The 25,355-nt window shown below is 39.4% G+C and overlaps 2 protein-coding genes across 3 annotated transcripts in view; one reads left to right on the forward strand and one right to left on the reverse strand.

The window, feature by feature from the left end:
• Positions 1 to 4,278, reverse strand: part of AP3S1 (adaptor related protein complex 3 sigma 1 subunit) — a 63,107-nt gene extending 58,829 nt beyond the window's left edge. Inside the window, exon 1 of the mRNA XM_003788901.2 lies at positions 3,999 to 4,278. Within this exon, the coding sequence (XP_003788949.1) occupies positions 3,999 to 4,067 (69 nt within the window). The 5' untranslated portion in view covers positions 4,068 to 4,278. The remainder of the gene's footprint in view (positions 1 to 3,998) is intronic.
• A 29-nt stretch (positions 4,279 to 4,307) lies between these two features.
• Positions 4,308 to 17,703, forward strand: ATG12 (autophagy related 12). 2 transcript variants are annotated; one of them, XM_003788902.3, is made up of 4 exons: positions 4,308 to 4,716; positions 8,538 to 8,674; positions 13,892 to 13,954; positions 14,979 to 17,703. In XM_003788902.3, the coding sequence occupies exons 1-4, from the start codon at positions 4,554 to 4,556 to the stop codon at positions 15,036 to 15,038; spliced, it is 423 nt and encodes a 140-aa protein (XP_003788950.1). In that variant the 5' UTR covers positions 4,308 to 4,553; the 3' UTR covers positions 15,039 to 17,703. The 2 variants fall into 2 exon arrangements, with proteins under 2 accessions (XP_003788950.1, XP_023368465.1); XM_023512697.1 differs by lacking the exons at positions 8,538 to 8,674; positions 14,979 to 17,703 and having other exon boundaries at positions 4,386 to 4,716; positions 13,892 to 13,953.
• Positions 17,704 to 25,355: the final 7,652 nt, after the last annotated feature.

Genomic DNA, 25,355 nt, shown 5'->3' on the forward strand with positions numbered 1-25,355 from the left:
TGCCACCACGCCTGGCTATTTTTTTTTTGGTTGCAGCCGTCATTGTTGTTTTGGCAGGCCCGGGGCTGGATTCGAACCCACCACCTTAGGTGCATTTGGCTGGCGCCTTGGCCACTTAAACCACAGGCACGGAGCCAATACTCTACTTTCTATGGGAAAAAATTCCAAAAAAGAAAGAAAGAATAATCTTAGAGTTCCTCCTAGTGATGTCTGCATTTGGTTGACAAAAAACTTAATCAGATACAGTTTATATGAAAACTGAAAAAAAGTCAGGTATGTTACAGTTTGAAAATTTTCTGACATGCATATATAAACATAATCGTTTACATATGGGAACAATTAAGACAATTCATATAAAAGAAAAACTGCTTCGGGCTGGGCTTAGTGGCTCACACCTGTAATCCTAGCACTCTGGGAGGCCGAGGCAGGTGGACTGCCTGAGCTCAGGGGTTCAAAACCACCCTAAGCACGAGTGAGACCCTATTTCTAAAAATAATTGGGCACTGTGGCCAGCGCCGACGGTCCCAGCTACTCGGGAAGCTTAAGCATGAGGATCACGTGAGCCCAATAGTTTAAGGTTTCTGTGAGTTATGATGTCACAGCCCTCTACCAAGGGTGACAAAGTAAGACTCTGTATTAAACAAACAAACAACAACAACAACAAAAAACACCTACTTTGTTAAAGTCATTCATGACAGGATATGCCATGGTACATTAATTGCACAGAAATCACAACTCAAAATTGGATTTTTTTTCTTGTTTGACAGCTGTATAAAAATGTATCTGGTTTATAAAAGTGTAAGTCTCAGTTATTTATAGTAAAAACACAAATACACTGTCAGGAAAATGTTAGAAGACTAAAGGTTATTAATGCCAAGCAGCTGTGGCTAAGCATCAATATAAAAAGACAAACCAAGAGAAGCATTTGAACTTAGGTAGTCATAGTCCAAGGATATAGAAAGCAAAAACACAAGGGGATGCATTCTGAGTCCACCCTGGAATTAATGTTTGACTCTGGTGGAATGAACCAAAACTTCAGTTTAGCAAAATAGGTACTCAACTTCATGTCTCACGCATAACAGCCTGGAGGCACAATCAAATCTAAAATCTAGAGTATGAAATGGAAATCCACACTGTTAAGGTGTAGAGATGAACGTACTACATACAAGGTGTATACTCCTGAGGGGGGATAAACCAGGAATGAAAATACTGGGGAGGAGGAGAAAGTAACTGGCAAATGGTGAAACAATTTTCAAACTACTCAATGTTAAACCGTTCCTGTTAGACTCAAACCTCAGCATCCTGTCAGAGTCTGGAACCGTTAAGCCCACTCACACCCTTAGATATTGCTTAATAAATTAAAGTCACAATTGCCAATCTTACTGGAAATATGCTTCTTGGAGACTTCTTTCAACTTAAAACAGAAATAGCACACCGTTTTGTGCTAAATGTGTGAGTTTCTAAAACCTCTATTTCATAAAGGACTAAATTTTGAAAGTTGAAGGCAATTTGGGAAGTCAATTCTAAACCAAACTCTATTTCAAGCTAGCAAACTCTAAGTGAATGCATTTAAAAAGTTTACATCCAAGACTTAGTGTTCACTGCTGGAGGTGACACAAATATGCTCTTTCCCCAGATTTTCTGCAAGGTTGGCTTTCTTACCTCATTCAAACCTCTACTCAAATGCCACTTTCTCAGTGAGAACTCACCTGACTACCCTGTTTTACATTTTCATCCTCATAGTCCCTATTCTTCCTTGCCTCATGTTTCCCACAGCATTCATCATGATCTAGCATGTAATATTTAACTTACTTTTTATTAGCTCTGTCTATGCCCCTCCCACAGCATGCTAGTATGTTTGTTCGTCTCCAGATTTTAAAACAGTGCCTGTACTGGTAGACATGAAATAAATATCTATTGCCAAATTAAAGAATAAATGAATGAAAAAGAATATTTGCCCTCAAACAGGTTATGGACTAATGGAAGAAGCAAATATGTAAATAAATTAAATTATTCCTGAAAGACAAAAATACATACAGTCAACAAAACCCAATTTATAAAAGACTAATACACAGAAACAACTTCTAGTACCCCACTTCTACTTTCTTCCTCTTATACCCTCTAGCTCCTCGTCTCCAGTAGCACTGTTTCTCATGCAAGGTCCAAAAACCGCCACCAGAGCTGACACTGCTGCCAGAACTGCCTCTTCCCCTACTAACTTTCACCACTACCTGAGTGAAGGTGAAGAGTAGTTCTGTTCCCAGTGATGGACTAGAGAAAGGTGTATTTCTGGATTTCCACATTTTATGCACCTAGTTAAATTCTACTACAGTAGTGGTTACAATGATACTATAGATTAGCCAAGAATCCTACTACTTTGAATATTGTTTAAGTTTAGGTGATTTTTAAATTCTATTTCACTATTGCAACATGCCTTTATTACACTGTGAATAAGTAGCACTGGCAAAATGGTTAAAAGAAAAACTCCTTCAATAAAGCCTAGCATTACTATATCATAAGCCAAGGAGTACAAAAGAAAATTAATGGCATTTTTTTCAACAGAAAGATCAACTAGAATAGTATCCTAAAGATTTAAGCAGAATCATTCCTATATGAGTTAAACAGAATTAAAGCCATACAAGAGGAAGACAAAATATTCTTTTTTTTTTTTTTGGCCAGGGCTAGGTTTGAACCCATCACCTCTGGCATATCGGGCTGGCGCCCTACTCCTTGAGCCATAGGCACCACCGGAGAAAATATTCTTTATGGCTAAGAAAACTGAAAGGAGGAAATGAAGAGTAAGCTCAAGATTTCTCACTTCAACTAACACTTCCACAGATTGCATTATCATTTTAGGCAAACTGACATGTTCACATTTAATTTTTAATGGCAGGAATGATTTCCATCTGGGAGTTATATGCTTAAAAATGTTGGTCTTGGCACAATTTCAAAAGCAAACTGAAGTTCATTTCTGGCTATAAGCAGAATACCCCAATAAAACACAATTAGTTACACCTCACTTTAGTCCTACCACTGAAAGTGCAATTTTATGGGTTTCGCCCCTGGTGAATCCGCCCTCAGATAAGCAAAAGTGAGTAAGTCTATAAAACCCCTCCTCGATCATCAATAAACCACTACTTATCTTTATTACTTTAAAGCCTCCTGCACTTACCAATCTTACCAATCAATATTTACAGGTCTAAAAGAGAAGTTTTACAAACATTAAGTAGAAGGAAAGCTACATATTAGGGCAAATTCCCTTACGTAGAAAATGCCAAAGCTGAAGCTGAAATCCTAACTTCCTACAAGTACAGAATCATAGTTCTAACTGGTCAACCACAAATGTGACCAATTACTTAGACAGTAAATAATTTATAGCCAGCAGGTAAAAAGCCCCATAAAAACATCCTGTCCTCACTTCTCTCTCTTTAATAGAGACATCTGAAAGTCACAGTAGCAGGCAGGTGATCACGTGTGGAAACACACAGGACTGTACAAAGCGTGCATTTAGCTCGAGGCAGGAAGCCAAAGTTACGGCGCTACGAGAGGATTACAGGGGAAAACCGCAGCCCCTCTGCCCAGAAGAGAGAGTGGTCCACCTAGAAAGGCTGGGAGTCAGGGAGGTGGGGCGGCGAGAACGAGCTCCGCACTGTCCTCCCGGGCTCCCGAGGGCACAGGCGCCGGGTGGGCTCGCGGGGCATCGGTGGGCTGAGGCTGCCGGACCGGCGAGGGCCTCGCCCGCGCAGCCAGGAAACCACCAAGCCCACAGACCGGCGGAGGTGCCACCCGGGCAGAGCCACGTCGGAGGCTGAGAGCGCGGCGAGAGGTGGACACCCCGCTCACACCCACCGGGAGGCTGACAGCGGGAAGCTCCAGGCGGCCCGGGAGCGGGCAGGGCCGCAGCGCGCCAGAGGGGGTCGCTCTGAGGAAGCCGCGCTGGGCGCTGCCCGCTGCCAACGACTCCCCCTCGCCCGGATCGGCGGCGGGCGGATACTCACGTAGGGCTGGTAGAACTTCGAAAGCCGCGGCTTCCCGTGGTTATTGAAGATGAGGATCGCCTTGATCATGGCTGGGCCGGGCCGACCGGGTGGGCGCTGGGGGCCAGGGCGGGGGCGGGCGCGCGAGCCTCGCCTCGGGATCTAGCCGGCGATCCTTCCCCACCCGCCCCCTCCCGCACGCGCGCGAGCGCGCTCCAGAGCTGATGGGCGGGCCCTGTGAGGGGCGGGGCCTGGGCGGGGCAGGAGCGGAGGGAAGCGGAAACGTCTGTAGGTCCGAGCCCATGTTTCCGAGGGGCATCTGATCCCTGGGTGGAGTGTGGTGACGTTGCTCCTGGCCTGTTTTCCGAGGTTTTTGCTGAAGGAAAACGTTGAGCGTTATATCAGCTATCAGAGGTCTGAGACAGGTTCTGCAAGGAGGACTAGCAAGAAATCCCAACTTTCACTGTTGAGTTCCGTCCCCTACTTCGGCGCCTCCTTTGCGACGCTCCCCGGCTCAAAGCTCGCCCACTGCACGCTCTCAGCCGCGACTTCCGCTCCCGCTTCCCAGCTAGCAAGATGGCGGAGGAGCAGGAATCGGTGCTGCAGCTACCTTCTTCAACTGCCCCTGGAGGTGAAGGACTTACGGAGATTTCCCCAGAAACAACCACTCCAGATACTCCTTCTTCCGCTGCAGTCTCCCCGGGGACAGAGGAACCCGCTGGCGACACCAAGAAAAAAAGTAATTTTGAGAGCAGTTTCTGGGCAGAGAGGCGGGATGTTCGGATTGCATCGAAGAGGGGTGGTGGCCAGGAAAGAAGCAAAATTGAGAAGGGTGCGTCCCAGAGGTGCCGTTTGACCAGTCCTTAGAAAAGAGGAAGCGCACTCCGAAAGGGGGAGCTGAGTGGCATCTCGGTAGTGCCTTATATTAAACACAGGTGGTAATTATTCTAATTAGGTGGGGTAGAATTATTCTAATAGGTGGGGTAGAATTCACGCCTTCCGACTAGTTCGCTTCGCCAACCCCACTAAGTGCGATTTACTCCTTAAACCAAAAACCTGAAATCTTAACCAATGTGAAGAACGCTAAGGGAAACCATGCCTTAAGAAAAAAACATTTTGGAACCCTCGTAAGGAAGTTACTGCTTGAACTAGCTTGTCTGCAAGCCATTATTGCTGGAGAATTAGTGTGCCATTGTAAGATAAAGGAATTCCTAAAGTTAATTGTTCTGAAGCATGCCATGTAAATTTAAGAGTTGCCTTTTCGTGAAAACAAAATAAACTTCTATTCGAAGAGGAGGTTCTCAGTCCAGACTCTTAAAATCCCAGTGATCTCCGGCCCTTTTCATCGATCTTTAGTTTCTGCTGCTGTAGAGGATTTCTGTCCTAGGACTACCCCCCAAGTTCTACTCTCTTCAAACAGGACCGCCATTACGTTTGGGGACAATTACTGTCATTTCCATTCGATGCACTGTGATTATTTCTATAGTAGTCACTAGAATCTGTCTTAAAACTAATCCCACACTTTAACCAAATTTTTTTTTGCGTTTTTTCCCAATTTATCATAAGCAGGAGCAGACTTTCAACAGGTTTGCTGTTTTAAGTTCTAGCAGTCGTAGTCAAAAGCTTATTTGACCCTAACAATAGCTGTGTAAAACAGGCCAAAAAAAGTAGTGGCTTACGACCCATATATTGTCTGCGGGCATGTTTTCTTTGCACAATATTTTTTACAGCTTGAGCTGTCATTTAAAATCAGGTTTTGGGCTCGGCGCCTACAGCTCAAACGGCTAAGGCACCAGCCACGTACACCTAAGGTGGCGGGTTCGAATCCCCAGCCCGGACCCGCCAAACAACAATGACAGCTACAACCAAAAAATAGCCGGGGTTGTGGCGGGCGCCTGTGGTCCCAGCTACTTGGGAGGCTGAGGCAGGAGACTCGCTTGAGCCCAGGAGTTGGAGGTTGCTGTGAGCTGTAATGCCACGGCACTCTACCCAGGGGGACAGCTTGAGGCTCTGTCTCAAAAAAAATAAAATAAAATCAGGTTTTGATTTTCTGGTTCCTGTTAGCATTTGAGTTCACCTCCCCAATATAAAATTTAGTTACAGGCTATTGATTTTCTAACCTGAGATGGCCCTCAAAAATGAGGGCTTCTTGCCTGGGCACCAGTCACATCCACTGAGCCTGGGAGATCCCGACCCAGCCAGGGCCAGTAAAACAACAATGACAACCGCAAAAAAAAAAAAAAAAATAGCTGGGTGCCTGTAGTCAAGAGGCAAGAGAATCACTTAAGCCTAAGCATTGGAGGTTGCTGTGAGGTGTGACGACACAGCACTCTACCTAGGGTGACATAGTGAGACTCTGCCTCAAAAAAAAAAAAAAAATTAGGGCAGTCTGATGAGAGAAACTTAAATTTGTTGAAATAGGCCAAAATTTTGGCCCTGGGGCCACATTTGTTCACCTGGGGGAGCTATTGAACATATTAGTGCCAATGCCCTTCTTCAGAACGATTTTGCTTTAGTATTCCCTCAGGTGATTCTGATGTGTAACCAAAGTTCAGAACTACGAGCAAATTGCCTTTAGAACTTAAACAGAGAGTACAGCTATAATTAAAGTACTTTTCCTGTTCATGCTTCTTGCCCTCCCTTCTTCCGTCAGTAGTTTATCTCTTAATATTTCTTCCTTTCTTGAAATGCCTAATTGCATTAACTGAATTAATAATATCCCATAGGGATTGAGGGAGCAGGGAAGAGAGATGTCAAAGGCTAAACAAAATCTCTGTTATCTTCAGATTTATTTCTATTCCTAAAATAAAGGGTAGTCTAGCTAGGGTAATCAAGTAGTTATTTAGCATGGAGATAAACTATGCAACACGTGGTTTAGGTGCCTTCATTTTAGGAGTTAATGTGAATAAATAGATCTCTGACCCTATGGAGTCCCAACTTTTTAATACTAGAGGATGGGGCAAGAAGGATGTAACAGAAGAAACTTTAGGGGGCAGCATTATACTATTTTGTTTTCAGTGTTTTTGCTTTTGATCATAGTTGTTTGTTTTTTTAAGCAAAATTTCTGAAAGAGACACCCTTAATATTCTGAAATAACGTGAAGAGGCGGATGCATAGTCTTTAGGCTTGTATAATCTGTATTTTGGATCATTGAAACCTATGTTTTCTCTCTGAAACTTTTTGACCCTGGTTATTGTATTGTTAATAACTTACTTTAATTTTATTGAAAATTTGATAGTTACTGAAAGCATAAGTAAAACCAAATAATTCTCTAATGTTACTACTGAGAAATAACGTTTTGGTACATATAGTTTTATATTTATGCAAATATTTTTTGTTGATGGTTTTAGTCACTTTTAAATATAATTTTATAATGTATTTCTTTAATGGGTGCTTAATCTTAAATTTCAAGAATTATGAGTTATGAGCAGCACCTGTGGCTCAAAGGAGTAGGGTGCCGGCCCCATATACTGGAGGTGGTGGGTTCAAACCCAGCCCTGGCCAAAAAAAAAAAGAATTATGAGTTATGTGCTAGATACTGTTTTAAACATTTATTCATTTAATTCTCACAACCCTGCCAAGTTGGTGCTATTGTCCCCATTTTACAACTGGAGAAACTGTAGCATGGGGAAATTAAAAAGTTTATTTAGAAATATTTATACAGTAGAACATCCATAGTTGACCACCTCCTTTAGTTGACCTAATTATCATAGACTGGACATGTACCACATGTATATATCAGGACAATAGACTTAGTTCTTTATGTTGACTAGTTTGTTGCAGTCCCTTGGGTGGTCACCTTTCAGAGGTTCCACAGCTGTATTGACACATACATGTGATGTGTATCTGGTCTGTGAAAATGAGGTCAACTGGAGGTGGTTAGCTATAGAGGTTCTGTTGTGTATATATGTTTATACCTAGCAAATGGCAGAGCCAGGATTTAAGGCAATTTAGATTTTGTATTCTTCATTCTCTCTTAGAGTTAATATTCTTATTAGATATTTAGGTTTACTGATTTTTTTCTATAAAAATAAAAAATGCCTAAATGGAAGTGAAATCATTCTAATTAAATCTTTATATAGCTCATATTTTCTTAGACTAAATTTCTAAAAGTTTTACTGAATCAAAGCGTATCTTTAAGTATGGGGATCTGTATTAACATATTGCTTTCCAGGAAGGATATACTGTTTTATTTATATTCTCAGCAGCAATATGATCGATACAATTATTCTGGTCTTTCTCCGTAAGTGAAAAAGGCCATCACGTCATTTTACTTTGCAGTTTTCTTCGTATCTTATTGATTATTTGTATTCTCTTTGGAACTGCTTATTAGGTTAAAACACATCCCCATGGATTTTCTCCATGAGGAGAACTTTGTAGAGTCAAGAAAAATAAATGATGAAAAAGACTTTTACAATTTTTATGTCTCTGATATATCTTCAGTGGCATAAGCACATGAAATATATGTAGATTAATGATTAAGGTTTTCTAAAGTCTTTTATATCACATTCTCCTTAGATGTTTCCATGTAGTTGTTAGTAATTTATTTTTCTTTTACAGTTGATATTCTACTAAAGGCTGTGGGAGACACCCCTATTATGAAAACAAAGAAGTGGGCCGTGGAGCGAACCCGGACCATCCAAGGACTCATTGACTTCATCAAAAAATTCCTTAAACTTGTGGCCTCAGAACAGTTGGTATGAAACCAGTGGCGATCATTTTCCTATAGAAATTGATCAGTAATTTCCTATAGAAATTTGCAGTAATTCTTATGCCATAAAAAATAACTTGTTTATAGAAATATATATGGGGCCACAGGTCTTACTTTTTTGTTATATTCTTTATCTTTTTATTGGTAAAATTTACTTTATGAAAAGATTCTCTGTGGAATCCTGAAATGAAATGAGTTTTAGATTTGCTGTACAATGTGAACTTTTTTTTTAACCCACTATATTGATAGGTTTCCTCAGAAAGTCATTGAATACCCATGCAGAAAAATCTGTCATAGAACATTACATTATCTGTACCTCAGCACAGAAGATTTTTTTAAGTTCGTTTTGTTACCAGCATTGCTTTTTCCCCCTTTTTTTCTTGAGATAAGTAGTGAGTCTTTGCCACACATATATATCGTGAAAGAACCTTAAGAGCTAGACTTACTTCATGTAGTATATGTTAGTAAGCACTTCATGATGTTGGTGTAGTAGGGATTAATACTTTAAATGCCACTGGTTTTGAATTTGGTATCTCAACTAGGAAAGTATCACACACTATCATCTACAAATAGACCACATTCTTGGTTATCATTAACTCAGCATATGAGTTGGTAGGTAATTGAAGAATTACTGTCTTTGAAGTACAAATTAAGCATTTGTGTGTGTGAGCATGGGGGGGTGTGATATATTCACTAGTGAGTGCAGGAGTGAAAACAGGTAAAATGAGTCAACTAATCAAAGTGGGGGGCCTGTTCAACTTCTCTTAGTAAGGAGCAAACAACTGACTTACTTAAAAATTTGGAAAAATAAAAAAAGAATTTGGCTGTGAGTTGCTCCAACAGAAAGGACATCAGTTAAAAGTAAATAAAAGTAAATGCAAGAGAGATGAATCACTAGAAGTTCTTTGAGGCAAGAGTGACATAAAGCCAGGGATCCCTCCAAGGAAAGTTGTTTAGGAAAAGTATTGAAAATAATTGATAAGAATGCCATATAGAATTTAATGGACGAGGGAATGTCAAAGGTAGGCGATAGATTTTAGTGTGGTCTGCGTACATATGGTTGCTAAACATTCAGAAAGCAGAGGATGTTGCCTAGAGTTCCAGTCTAAATGGAAAGGTCAGAGGAATGAGGATATACACTGCATAGAAATGAGCAGAGGCTGTAGCGCCACTAAAGGTGCAACATGAAGAGTTGGTAAGGTAAGAAAACAGTAGTACCAAATAATTTAAAACATTAGTTTTAAAAATAAAGAAGAAAAGTGTTCAGAAATAGCAACAGTAGACCAAAATAGAAGAAAAGATGAAATGATAGTATGTCTCATATTAGTATTAGAAGCTTGAAATTTTATATTGCCTATTTTCTGTGATCTGAAAGGACTTAATATCAAGTATATTTGCTTTTACCATGGAAGATTGCCATCAATCACCATTTTAACCTATAAGAACAATCTCATATGGGTTAAATGAAAGCTTCTATAGTTAATTTGATTATCCTTTTCTATTTAAGTGATCAGAAACATAAGAGTCATTTTCTTACTTTCTTAAATTAAACTAGAGTTTATGTTTTCTGATTTTCATCAAGCAATCTCTCAATATTGACGTGTGTCTAGCAAAATGGACGTTAAAGGGAAAAAACTGTTAGAAATTCTGGGAAGATTGCAGTGGTGTCAGAAGACATAATCGAATCTCTCATTTTCCAGAAGAAAAATAAGTCAATTAAGTAGCAAACTAAAAACCTATGATTAGCATTTATCACAAAACAAAGTGACAAAATATCCTCATGAACCCGTTAAAGGGAAAAAACTGTTAGAAATTCTGGGAAGATTGCAGTGGTGTCAGAAGACATAATCGAATCTCTCATTTTCCAGAAGAAAAATAAGTCAATTAAGTAGCAAACTAAAAACCTATGATTAGCATTTATCACAAAACAAAGTGACAAAATGTCCTCATGAACCCGAAAACACATTGGTAGGGACAAACCCCCAACGGGCACAGGAAGCAACTGTGGTGGAAAAAACAGCAACCAGCAGGGTTAGCATCTGACAACACTGAGAAAAGGAGAACCTCAGAATAGCTGACAGGCCCTCTTGAAAGCAAAGTGAGCAAATTTGAGATGCAAGCTGAAACTGAGGAGGAGTTTGCCCTCTGCTGTAGCAAGTGATTAAATATTTCTACAGTAAGAGGTACTAACAGGCTCAAGCCCTAAAAATTATCTAGTATGACTCCCTTCCAGGAGCTGCTAAACAACGACAAAAACAACAAACAAAATACCCCAGCAAAATGGGCTGGGCGCGTGTAGTCCCAGCTACTTGGGAGGCTAAAATAAGAGAATCACTTAAGCCCAAGAGTTTGGGGTTGTTCTGAGCTGTGATCCTACTGCACTGTACTGAGGGCAGCATAGTGTCATTCTCCAAAAAAATAAGCTCAATCATGATTCAGGAAAATACTTTTATCTGCCCCAATTTTTGGATTTTTGCAAATTTTACTTTGTTTTTTTGAGATATAGTCTTACTTTGTTGCCCTTGGTAGAGTGCTGTGGTGTCACAGCTCACAACAACCTCCAACTCTGGGCTTAGATGATTCTCCTCCTTCAGCCTCCCAAACAGCTGGGACTACAGGTGCCCACCACAATGCTCAGCTATTTTTTGTTGCTGTTTGACTGGGGTCCGGTTCAAACTCAATACCCCTGTTATATAGGGCTGGGGCCGTACTCACTGAGCCACAGGCACTGCCCATGGAAATTTTACTTTCATAAGCCCTAAAAAATGGCCGGGCGTTATGGTGGGTGCCTGTGGTCCCAGCTACTTGGGAGGCTGAGGCAGGAGACTCGCCTAAGCCCAGGAGTTGGAGGTTGCTATGAGCTGTGATGCCATGGCACTCTACCCAGGGGGATAGCTTGAGGCGCCATCTCAAATAAAATAACAAATTATATTTATAAAAGCCCCTTCTAGTTTCAGCAGGATTGGTGACGATGACCTGATACTTATATAGAACTTTATGGTATGCAAACACTTTCAGCTTTATCTCTTTTAAACTAGTTGAATGGCTCTGCACCTGTAGCACAGTGTTTAAGTTGCCAGCCGCATACACCAAGGGTGGTGGGTTTGAACCCAGCCCGGGCCTGCTAAACAACAAAACATAGCTGGGTGTTGTGGCGGGCACCTGTAGTCCCAGCTACTTGGGAGGCTGAGGCAAGAGAGTCCCTTAAGCGCAAGAGCTGGAGGGTGCTGTGAGCTGTGATGCTATGGAACTCTACCAAGGGTGACATAGTGAGACTGTCTCAAAAAATAAACTAGTTGAATTCCTTTGTTTTTAACTATAGCTACTTCAGTTGGGAACTCTTGTCACACATCACACTGAATTCCTTTTCTCCACCTGTTCTGTTATCCATGTGGACATTCCCACTATCTTACTTTGTCTCCTTTGCCTACACAGTTGTAATCACTACCTTCTTCAACTGATTGATTCTCCTCGTTCCTCAGGTATCTCTCCCAGGAAGCCTTTCCTCACCCTTCTGGTAGGCTAGGCAAATGCCACTTTTCTGTCTGCTACATACCTCATTAGGTTCACATTTCTCGTGTATATTTTTTCCTACTTTTGTGTGTTTGCCTCTCCAATAGTTCTTAAGCTCTTTAAGGGGAGAGTTCATACTACTTTTCATAATTCCACACTTTGTATAGTTTTTAGCACATCATAGATGCTTATGAATTTTTGCTGGAAAAAATTGTCATTGGGTGCCCTTGCTCTAATTTGTACTGTACCAAAAGAGTACAGTTAGTGTTCACTCTTGGTTAAATTGCCAGAAACTATACACAAATTATATTTGTATAATTGGGAATTCACGTTAAGATGCACATGCTTTCTGTCTTATTTCTGAACATTTTTTAACAATAATTTTTATTTTTGAGTTGTAGTCTCAGTATGTTGCCCCAGCTGATCCTGAACTCATAGGCTTAATCAGCCCTCCCACTTCAGCCTCTCAAGTAGCTAGGATTGTAGGCTCAAACAACCACGCCTGGCATATTTCTGAAATTTGTTATGTTAGGACTATAATTAGCCGTAACCATGAATTGATATTTAGGCATGAAGTATTTTAAAATAATTTAGTAATGTGCATTAAGTACATACACCAGACATTGATACTTAGTATATATTATTTCATTTTATCATTCTAAGCAAACTCAAAATGTTTAGGTACTGTTATTTTCCAAATCTTACATATAAGAAAACAGGATGAAAACTGTTATATGTAGAGGCAGGATTCAAACTGAGATCCTTCTCAGTAGAATCTATAAACTTAATTACCACACTGTTTTGCCTAAGGGAGAAATATTAGCAATATTTATACCTGTTACAATTGATGACCAAAGTAGTGTCTAGCCAACTGTTCTGCAGGTGTTCTTTAAAAATACTATTAGGTCTAGAATATTTAGTCTCAGTAATTAATTATAGGCATAAAAAGAAATTGGATATATTACGTTTGTTACCTACGTATGTCTTGTTTTCCAAAAAGAAACTTATAAAAAGGCACTTTGACACTGTGATCTCTTGTTTCAGTATCTTCAGGGATTTTTTTTTTAAGTACTAGAAATATTTTAGTAAAAATAGACTAAACTGAAACAATGAACAATGTCTACTTTAAAGAACAAAGTTCTAAGCACATTAGGTTTCAGTGATGATATATTTTTTCTGCTTCATCTATCTGCAGGTGACTTTAGTGGAACCCAGCCTGAAGTTCAATACCTTTGGAAGTTTTCAAAGGTGGTTAAGACCAAAAAGAAAACTCTGTGTGTCATACATATACCCAACAAAAATGAACAGAATGTCTTAACTGTTAGATTTGTAGGTTTTTCTCTGTGTTAAATTTTGTTAGGAGAAATTCTGTATTTATTGGTGAGATAATTTTATGATGATGTAATTTCTTGAATAGTCCTTCAATAGCTATTTGTAAGAAATATTTTAAAGTTTCATAGTTTTAAAATGTTAGGGAATTCTGTTATTTTATTCCTCTGGAAGAAAGATATGATCTTCATAAAGTTGTACATCAGTCAGCTATTTCATGAAAATTAGAAGGCTTTTAAGGAAGCTTTCTTTAATTCTGAAAACAGAGAGTTTAAAATAGCTAGCTGATTGGAACCCAGAAAAATGCAGGTTAATCAGTATACTATTAAAAATGAATCTCCTTTTTTTTCCTTTCTTGTAGTTTATTTATGTGAATCAGTCCTTTGCTCCTTCCCCAGACCAGGAAGTTGGAACCCTCTATGAGGTAAAAAGCTAATGCTTTTTCTTTTCTTAATGGTGTATGCACATTTGTATAGCATATATACCGATCTAGTATGATCATTATTTCACATCTCTATTTTAAGAAGTAGCATGGCATTCTTGTCTATTTTGGAAAGAAGAAATGACTTTCTTGTTCTCTATTACATCTCTAACACCTTGAATGTAGTAGGATCCTAACTATAGTGATTGAAGAATCAAGGAATAAATTATACTTCAAGGTAATCTTCTGTTTGTACTCTCAGAAAGTGAGATTCCCTTCATCTATACGTTGATTATTCTACATGCTATATATATATATATTTTGTTTTGTTTTGTTTTTTTGAAACAAAGTCTTACTGTGTCACCCTCAGTAGAGTGTTGTGGCATCACAGCTCACAGCAACCTCTAACTCTTAGGCTTAAACGATCTCTTGCCTCCGCCTCCCAAGTAGCTGGGACTACAGGCACCCACCACAATGCCCGGCTATTTTTTGTTGTTGTTGTTTCAGTTGTCATTGTTGTATAGCTGGCCTAGGCTGGGTTCAAACCCACCAGCTTCAGTGCACGTGACCAGCACCGTAACCACAGTGCTACTGGCACCAAGCCTCTACTTGATATATTGTTTGTATAATTTGTGATCCAGATCTGCTTCCAAGAAAGTGAAGAAACTGTAAGCTCAACTTTGTTCCACATTCTTGGCAGTTTATGGAAACAATCCAAGTATAAATGCTAATACCAGTTCTAGAAAACAGCTGTGAAATTACGTATGTTGTGGTTGGAGATGTAGGGAAAGGGAGACAACTGCCCGGCCATGCCTGTAAGGCTTAAGGGACAGGTTTATTAAACATTTATTATTGTTGATATGTATCTGATATAATAGAAACTGGATCTTGAATAGCTTGACTATCACAGAAGTAACTGATATATATATATATATATGAAAATTTATGATACATATGACTTCTTAATTTCATCTGAAGATAACAAAAATTGCGTTTGATTTGTTAACTTGTTATGTTTGTTTTGTAGTGTTTTGGCAGTGATGGTAAATTGGTCCTACATTACTGCAAATCTCAGGCGTGGGGATGAACCATGAGAAAGACAGCTTCCTACTTACAATGACTTTTCACAGAGGAGACAGCTCTGAAAAGTTGATACTTGTGGAAAGAGACTTAACAGATAAGATCTCTTCAGTGTGTGTCTACTGTGACCCATGTTTATAAATAAGAGAACATCCATCACATGAATGAACTTATAAAAATGTGATTTGTATTAATACACAAATCATCACAAAAGGTTGACTTTAGAATATGTCTGTTGCTCCTACATGTTACTATTGTTATTGCTGCAGATCTGCCTCCAAGGTTGAAAAGGAGATCAAGACACTGAACTACTTCATTGCTTTTGGTTCTCAAATTACAAAATTGTTGTATATAATTAGCACTTAACTGATTTTTTTCTCCAGCGGTAAAATTTAATTTGCCACATGGTTGTTTTCCTTGTTTTTTTTTTTTGTTTGTTTGTTTGTTTTTGTTTTTAATTTATTAAGGGAACTTCAGTTCATTGGCGATATGGGAAATTCACATTTATGTCTACTTGTAAAATTGCATTGGCCTGCTGGCTGAGTACCTTAAATAATCCAGTAGAGGGCAGCCCAGCTGGCAGAAAGGATTTGGCAGTTTGGTTTTACATCCTTGCCAAGCAGTAGTTGGGAAAAAAGGTTTTCCTTGCTACTGCCTAGCCAGGAGAGCAAGCATGTTAAAGACTGTCTTAGAGAATATACATAGTTTTAACTATTTTACTGGGAAACAATTTCATAAATTCTGGACAAGTGAATCTTGTCTAGCTCTTTTTAGTTCTATCAATTCATGAATTTTGAGTTCCAGTCACATAACTGTGGTGTTACTCTGTCACTTACTTATATAGTGTCAAAAGGACTCATTGAGTTAACGTGGCAACATCGTATTTCATAATGCATTTTCAACTTAGAAGCATCAGTAATTGAAAAATAGCCCTAGCTTTTGTGCATATTTCATGCCGTGACTAAAAGAGTACCATTTTCACTAATGCTGTTAGACTAGTAAGTGCTTAAAGTGAGATTTAACTTTTTTTCTTCATTCTCTATTATATTTATAATGCCATTTTTTTTTTAATTTTCCAATAAACTGAAGGTAATCTCTAGTAGTAGACATGTCCTAGAAAGGTAATGGTGGGAATGTTATGACTTTATTGACAGACTCAAGCTATGATTATGTCCCTTAAATCCCTGAATTCACTTTATGGCCAGTGATCTGCCACATGCTAGCATTTAGGGATGCTGAGTAAACAGTGAACCTCACAGTAAAGAAGTAATGACGTCATCGTTCTCATTTTTGCTCAAATGTGAATTTTAGAGTCTCCTCATACTGATGTCCCTGTGTAATAAATTAATTAATAGAGCTAATAGCACTAGAATAATACAAGTTGAATGTATAAAATTTTAAGATCAGGGAAGAAATTTGTGTATGTATATTGAAGACTGCAAAGCATGCTATTTTTCAGTTGATTAAGTTGGATATGAAAAAAAATTGTTCTTTAGTTTTGTCCATTTACAGTTTACGGAAAGAAGTGATAACATTTATATGCGTATGTATTTCATAAATACCAAAAATGTATTAAGTTTGTATGTTATGTTTGCTACTGAGGTTTCAGATAACAGACTATTAACTACCTCAACAATCAGAAATTCTCAAGTTTGAATTGGTAGCATCAGTTTAATTATTTTTTATCAAAATAACTTGCTTATTAACACCAAAATTAGCTAAATATGCATTATTTTCTTCCCTAATAACCTTCATGATTATATAGGACTTTACACTTTTTCAAACCATATTTGCATTATTTTCCCTTTATCCTTACCCAAAGAATCATTCTGTGCTAAACTTTTAAAATTTATTGGATAACTAGAACTTAAAACACAATTGAATCACAAATATTTTTGCAGGCATCTAGCTTAAGCTATCTTAAATTTAATTAAACTTGGGGGGAGGGGACTAAACTACTGATAGGTTATATTTAAGGTTTTTGTGTTTATAACTAGATGTCAGTAATGTCATGCTTTATTTTACTGTGCAAAGAGGACCCACAGCATACAAAGTACATATGATATTAGACTATTTTGCTTCTGTTTTTAAAGTATTTATGCCAAAGACCTCATAATGAGTTCCTCATATTTAGGGGATAAGATGATGTTTCATCACAATGAGATTGGACACTTTCTTGAATCTATGAGTTCTAGAAGTTTCAATCCTAAAGGAACCTGAAATATCTAATCAGATTAGATATGCCCCAGATTATTTGACATTAGTCAATTTAGTTGTGGCTAACACCAAGAGGGAAAGCCGTGGGTGTTACAGTGTGAAATTGAGGATTACCTTTTAGGCAGCTTCTGCTTCACTTTTCCAGGGGTTATAATATTCTAAGTAAGCTCTTGGCACTGTGAACGCCACATAAAGACCACGTAATAAAAAGTATCCAAAAAACATTTAATCAGGTTTAGTCTTATGATTAATATTTCCTACAGCATTAGTCACCCCAAAGTGGATTGTCCCCTATTCCCCGAACACATTTTGTGTCTGTTTACTGCCTCTATGGTAAAATTTACTTAATACCTTTACCCCTTGAAATCCTAACTCTTCTTCAAGATCTAATTCAGATATTTTTTACAGGAAACAGAGTCTTGCTATGTTGCTCAGGCTAGAGTGCAATGGCATCATCGTAGCTCACTGTACCTTCAAACTCCTGGCCTCACATAATCCTCCTGCCTGAGCCTGCTGAGTAGCTAGGACTATAGGCACACACGTCCATGCCCAGCTAATTTTTGTATTTTTTGTAGAGACCAGGTTTCATTATGTTGGTCAGGCTGATCTCAAAGACCTGGCCTCAGGCAGTCTTCCTCCTTTAGGCTCCCAAAAAGCTGAGATTACAGGTGTGAGCCACCACGCCTGGCCCTAATTCAGATTTTAACTCCTCCTAAAATCTCTCTGAATCATTCAAGGAAACACCCTGTCCTTCAGAAGAACACTTATGCAAACTACCACTAACAGCACTTACTACATACTGACTTAAAGGAATGTGTCCAGCACCCTTTCATGCTTGTAAGTTCGCTGAAAATAGGACTTTTTTGCTCTACTTGGTACTCACACATATTAGTACTTAGTACATTTTCTTACACATACATAATAACGTAACATATATTAAGTGAGAGAAATTAAATGTGATGAGCAAAGTATGACTTAGCTTAGAAAAGCAGTAATAAAGGAAATCGTATCATTTGAATTTCTATATAGCAGAAGGTAAACGGAAATATTTGCAACATGACAGGGTTTTTAATGTCTTCAATATGTGAATTCACTTCAGTTGGTAAAGGACAAACCAACTGAAAGAGGCAAAAATGTAAAAACTTAATTCACAAAGATACAAATGGCCAATAAAATGAAAAGCCTTGAATTCGATAAGTTATAAAAGATGCAAATAAAACAATGCTGTTTATCCCCTTATCATTAACAGTTAAAAACAATGTAAATCTCTGGATTGGCCGCATTGAGGGGAAATAAGTCTTATCCTACCTATTCTTGGTGAATAAAATGTAAGTTGGCACTTAAATTTTGAAGAAATTGCATTTTTAGAATATTGTAAGGATATTTAATACCTAATACTAGCTTTATGTTTCTGCATTCAATATTAATGAAAGAAAACTACGTATAAATCTAAGATCTTAAATTAGAAGAATCCTTATAAATCAACTCGTATAGTTGCTTCTGTCATCACAACAGATAGACATGAATCTCTCTTTTTTTTTTTTTTTTTTTGCAGTTTTTCGCTGGGGCCAGGTTTGAACCTACCCCCTGCCCGTATATAGGGCCAGTGCCCTACTCCTTTGAGCCACAGGGACCACCCAAGATATACATGAATCTTACATTGATTACTTCTAGCAGTAGACACAAAGGAAGCCATATCTATTGTGAGATGGCTCTGTTTGTTTCACAACGGTCTACTTTTTCCAACTATGCATTCCCATTTCTAATATCTTTATCTACAAAGCATATCTTTCCCTCATTCCCACCTCAGTTTTTCCAAGTCATCTTCGCTTTCATAAACGGTCCACCCATCCATCCGTCCATCCTTCCTTAGAATCTTTTTTTTTCTTTTTCCTCAGTCCCCCTTCCTTAGAATCTTGACTGTTCTCTTCCAACCTAGTTCTATCAGCATATCCTGACAGCGTTTTACTACCTGAATCAATGCAATTCCTATCAAAATATCAATTATTCTTCACAGAAAGAGAAAAAAAATTCTAAAATTTATGTGGAACCGGAAACCCAGAAAAGCCAAAGCAATCCTGAGCAAAATAAACCTGGAAACATCACATACATGATTCCAGGTCTTACTACAAAGCTATGATAAACAAAACAACTTGGTATTGGCATAAAAACAGATACATAGATCAGTGGACAGAACAGAGAACCCAAAAATAATCCACACTTTACAATCAACTCACTTGGACAAAGGTACCAAGAGCATGCATTGGAGAAAGGACAGTTCTTCAATAAATGATGCTGGAAAAACTGGATATCCATGTTGAACAATGAAACTAGACCCCTGTCAGGCAGTGCCTGTGGCACAGTGGGTAGGGCGCCAGCCCCATATACTGAGGTGGCGGGTTCAAACCTGGCCCTGGCCATACTGCAACAACAACAAAAAAATAGCCAGGCCTGGTGGGCACCTGTGGTCCCAGCTACTCGGGAGGCTAAGGCAGGAGAATCACCTAAGCCCAGGAGTTGGGAGGTTGCTGTGAGCTGTGATGCTACGGCACTCTACCAAGGGTGATAGAGTAAGACTGTCTCTACAAAAAAAAAAAAAAGAGAAACTAGACCCCTGTCTCTCACCACATAGTTCTATAGAACACTCTAGGACATTTATCTGGCCTGCCGGGTGTTTTTGCCACTGCTGCCTGTCCTGCTTAGCAGCTGACTCGTCCCAGGGTCCACAGTCCAGCCCTCCAATGGTCTGAGGGACAGTGAACTGGTCCTCTATTTAAAAAGTTTGAGGACCCCTGCTCTAGGACATTGTTCTGGGCAGAGATACCTTGACTAAGATCTCAAAGGCACAGGCAACAAAAGCAGAAATAGACAAATGGGATCACATCATACTAAAAAGCTGCACACCAAAGTTAAAAAAAAAGAATCCCCAGAAAGGGAGAAAATATTTTCAAACTACCCATCTAAGAAAGGATTAATGACCTGTGTATAAACAGAACTCAAGACTAGGTACCTGTAGCTAGGTACCAGGGGCTAGTGTGCCAGCCACATACATTGGAGCTGGCGGGTTCCAATCAAGCCCAGGCCTGCCAAACAACAATGACAACTACACCAACAATCAGGCAGGAGCCTGTAGTCCCAGCTACTGGGAAGGCTGAGAATTTGAGGTTGCTATGAGTGGTGACACCACAGCACTCTACCCAGGGCGACACACAATAGCAATTAAAAAGGGCAAAAGATCCAAGGAGATCTTTGTCAAAAGACAAATGACCAAAAGGTACACGAAAAAATACTCAGCATCACTAATCAGGGAAATGCAAATCAAAGCTACAATGAGACCTCACTTCAGTTTAAATGGCTTTTTTCCAAAGACAGGTAATGGTGGATGCTGGTGAAGATGTGAAGACAGAGGAACTCTCCTACACTATTGATTGGAATGTGAATTAACGTAGCCAGTATGAGAACAGTCTGGAGGTTTCTCAAAAAACTAAAAGTACAACTGTCATGATCCAGCAGTCTCACTGCAGGGTATATCAAAAAGATATCTGCACTCTTGTTTGTTGCAGCACTATTTATGATAACCAAGATAGAGAATCAACCTAAGTGTCCATCGACGAATGGATGAGGAAAATGTGATGCGTACACACAATGGAATATTATTTAGCCATTAAAAGTGAAATCCTGTCATTTGCAACAATATAGATGGAATGAGAGCACATTAGGTGAAATGAGCCAGGACAAACGCCACAGGTACATGTGTGGAAGCTAAAAAAAATTGAACGCAAGGAGATAGTAGAATGATGCTTACCAGATGGCTAAGAAGGGAGGGATCAAGAGAGGCTGGCCAGCTGATACAAACACGCATAGGGAACAAGACCTAGTGCTCGGCACCACAATAGGGTGACTATGGTTATTCAATAGTTTATATTTCAAAATAGAAGCATGGACTCAGTGCCTATAGCACAGTGATTACGGCGCCAGCCACATACACCCAGGCTGGTGGGTTCGAATCCAGCCTGTGCCAGCTAAACTGACAACTGCAACAAAAAATAGCTGGGTGTTGTGGCAGGCGCCTGTAGTCCCAGCTACTTGGGAGGCTGAGGCAAGAGAATTGCTTAAGCCCAAGAGTTGGAGGTTGCTGTGAGCTGTGACACAATGGCCCTCTACCCAGGGCCACAGCTTGAAACTTCGTCTCAAAAAAAAAAGTCCAACTGTTTTGCATGTATCACCCTAGCCAAAGCCACTGTTGTATATATATATTGTGTGTGTGTGTGTACAAATTGTTATAACCAACTAATTGACTTCTCTGTGTCTGCTCTCTTACCAAAATTTTCCCATGACTTCTAATATCACAGAAAAAGCTTACATTGAAGTCATTACATTGGCCGGCAAGGGTCTATGTGATTAATCTGCATTCTTCACTTCACCACATTCTGCCCCAATCTGTGTTCATCAGTGGTGTTACTCAAATATTAAACTTGCTCCTATCCCAGGGCTTTGCACTCAACTGTTTCCTTCACCTGGAAATTTACCTTAAACATATGTCTTGCTAACATCTTTCAGTTTTTACTCAAATATCATTAGAATGTAAGCCCTCTGAGCACAGTGAGTTTTGTGTACAGCACCTAGTATATAGTAGTGCCTTTAAAAATGTGTTGGATGGGCTGGGCACAATGGTTCACACCTGTACCTGTAATCCTAGCACTCTGGGAGGCCAAGGCAGGTGGATGGATCCCTTGAGCTCAGGAGTTTGAGACCCGCCTGAGCAAGAGTGAGACCCCTGTCTCTAAACATACTTTGGTGTTGTGGTAGGCACATGTAGTCCCACCTACCCAGGAGGCCGAGGCAAGAGGATCGCTTGAGTCCCCAAGAGTTTGAAGTTGTGAGCTATCATGCCCTGGCGACAGAGAGAGAGACTGTCTCAAAAAAAGAAAAAAATGTGTTGGATGGATGGAATACTTAACAGACCTCTAATCTAGTTCCCTTCTCTGGGAATAGTTCCCTTCTCTGGGAATCGACCCTTATGTCAATGTCTATCTTAAAACATCCCTAGGCAATTCAGAGTACAGTAGAACTACCTTTCTACACCCCAGTATTCCATTTATGTTAATGATAATACTTTTTTATGACTACTTTGTGTAGTTGTGTTATACATATTGTGCAACTCTTTGAGGAAGAATTCTGGTGCCTTTGCAGAAAAACTGGAAAAAAAAATGAGAAAAACAACTTTGCTGGATTTGAACTCATCCCCAAGATCTCTAAAGAAATACTACTCATTGAATCACTCTAGCCCAAGGTTTTTCAACCTTTTTTTATCTCACAGCACACTTGAACGTATAGTTAAAAAAATATATATATATACTTAGTGTGCTTTGAACTTCTCTTGAAAATAATTTAATTAATGATCTTTAAAATTTTTGGCTGCACACCTTAGATCTTCTCAAGGCACACCAGTGGAAAAATCACTGCTCTAGCCAATGTGCTTTTCCTAAATTCATCCTTTATGCATGCACTGAAGAAGTATTGCTGTCTGTACCTAACCTGCACAAAGTACTGTGTGCAAGGAACTAATGGGGATGCAAAAACAAAAGGTAAGAGTAGCCTGTCCTAAAGATTCTCACTGTCAAGATAACCCACATAAGGAATTAGAATCTTGGCTGGAAAATGGTTAAGTGCTATAAAAAGTGATTATTTAATTTGTTCAGGGAAGAAAAAATTTGTCATTTGAAAAGAAAGCAAAAACTGGACCTTAAATAAGATTTAGACATGTTGGGCCAGCATGGCCCTCAAAGGAGTAGGGTGCTGGCCCCATATACCAGAGGTGGCAGGTTCAAACCCAGCTCCAGCCAAAAAAAATAAGATTTAGACATGTCGAAGCGGCCTTCTAGAATCTAGGCAGAAGGAAAAGCTTAAGCAAAAGAATAGATTTGGTTAAGTACAAAAAAATAATTAGGTTGCTTGATTTGAATTTGAGGAGTTGAAAAGCCTGTTTACTTTCTTGCTTTGATGTTGGATAGATCTGGTTTTGATTAGATCAATACCCTTTTCTCTCTTCCCACCTCCCCCTTTCTTTCCAGCAAAAAAAAAAGAAAAATAATTGAATATCTTGGCCAAAAGATACATTTGTAAAGAGTAAAAGGTTTAAAAAAAAAAAAAAGAGGTAGCATAAAGCTGAAACATGGAGAACTTTATTTTATCTATTTTTTTGAGACAGCCTCAGGCTGTCGCCCTGGGTAGAGTGCTGTGGCATCACAGCTCACAGCAACCTCCAACTCCTAGGCTTAAGTGATTCTCTTGCCTCAGCCTCCCAAGTAGCTGGGACTACAGGCACCAGCCACAACACCCAGCTATTTTTTAGTTGTAGTTGTCATTGTTGTTTGGCAGACCTAGGCTGGATTTGAACACGCCAGCTCTGGTGTATGTGGCTGACGCCTTAGCTGCTTGAGCTACAGGCGCCAAGCCATGAAACATGAACTTTAAATACCAGGCTGACAAAACTTACCGTGTAGAAAACTCAGGACCAGGAAACATCAATTTTCTGTTCAGGGGTTATTTTGTCAAGCAGGTGTGACTAAGGATGGAAACAACGGGAACCGTGAATCCAGTTTAGGAGGCCAGTGCATAATTTATCTAGTCAAGATAGAACAGAGGCTTCAATAAGTGGAGTGGCAGTGAGAATAGGAGGAAAACATTTGGAGATAATAGAACTTGGGAATTTGCTGAAAGCCCTAAAGAGATGCAAAGAGAGGAGGCAGCAGTAGTGAGGTGTTGCCTCACTGCAGAAATAGAACCTCCTAGAGCTGAGCTTTCTTGAAAGGCGTGTCCAACATACTGCACTCGAAAGTGTTAGAGATTGCACTCAGCATATAGAATAAGGGGATTGTGGGAGGCATCCCTGTAGAGATAATCAGTGAAATTGTGTGGGGAAAAGGAGGAGTTGAGAGAAGAGAAATACAATAAAAATGCAACTGTGGCTATTTTAAGAAAGATCCTTCAGGTCTTTGAAGATCAAGAAGAGGAGTCAAATGGAAAATTGTCAGAAAAAGTTAAAAGTATAGATTAGACTAGCTAAAAAGTAAGAAACTCAACAGGAAACTGACAGGAATAAAAATGTTTGAGTCAATAATGAAAAGTGTACAAGTTATTCTTTCCCAAAATACTTTGTTAATTACCTCCCAGCAACACACCAGAAGGTTGGCTTCTGGAGATATTTCTACTTCTAGCACTTTTTAAACAAGGGTGACTGGGCTTTTTTTCCTTTTTAACAACATTGTTAGAATATTTATAATGCAGCTTGGCGCCTGTAGCTTAAGAGGCTAGGGTACCAGCCACATACACCGGAGCTAGCAGATTCGAATCCAGCCCAGGCCCACCAAACAACTACAACCAAGAAAAAAATACATGGGCATTGGTGGCAGGCACCTGTAGTCCCAGCTACTTGGGAGGCTGAGGCAAGAGACTCACTTAAGCCCAAGAGTTTGAGGTTGCTGTGAGCTGTGATGCCACGGCACTCTACCCAGGGCCCATAGCTTGAGACTCTGTCTCAAAAAAAAAAAAAAAAGAAAAAAGAAAAAAATTATAAGATAATGGATTTAACCAGGGATGTTTATGATTGTATGTGCATAAGTAAATTCTTTGTATAAAGGGAGGGGAGTCTTGAGAAAACAGACCCATCTTCCTGAAGTCTAGACCTTTAATGGCCTTGAGTCCAGAGTATTCCCTTCTTGAGACAAAAGGCATCTCTACTTGCCTTTTGGGGGGGGAGGAGAACGGGGGAGTCTTTCAAGCTTTTCTTACTTAAATCATACTATATTTAATTTGTGGTGTTCCCAAAGCGTGCTAGGTGCTATACACAATATAGAAATGTTTATGTACCAGGAGGCTCCTTCAAGCACACCACCGGTATTGAAAGATTGGAATCACCTAATCAGAACCTTTTCAGTTACTGTGTTAAGAGCTTCCACTCCTTCAAAAGAAGTCCCCTTTTCAAAGCATCAAGTTCTTTGTCCTGGATTTTTTTTTTTTTTTTTTTGAGACAGAGCCTCAAGCTGTCCCCCTGGCATCACAGCTTACAGCAACCTCCAACTCCTGGGCTCAAGCGAGTCTCCTG

Source organism: Otolemur garnettii, unplaced genomic scaffold, assembly GCF_000181295.1.
Source record: "Otolemur garnettii isolate 467f Iridium unplaced genomic scaffold, OtoGar3 scaffold00030, whole genome shotgun sequence".
NCBI lineage: Eukaryota > Metazoa > Chordata > Mammalia > Primates > Galagidae > Otolemur > Otolemur garnettii.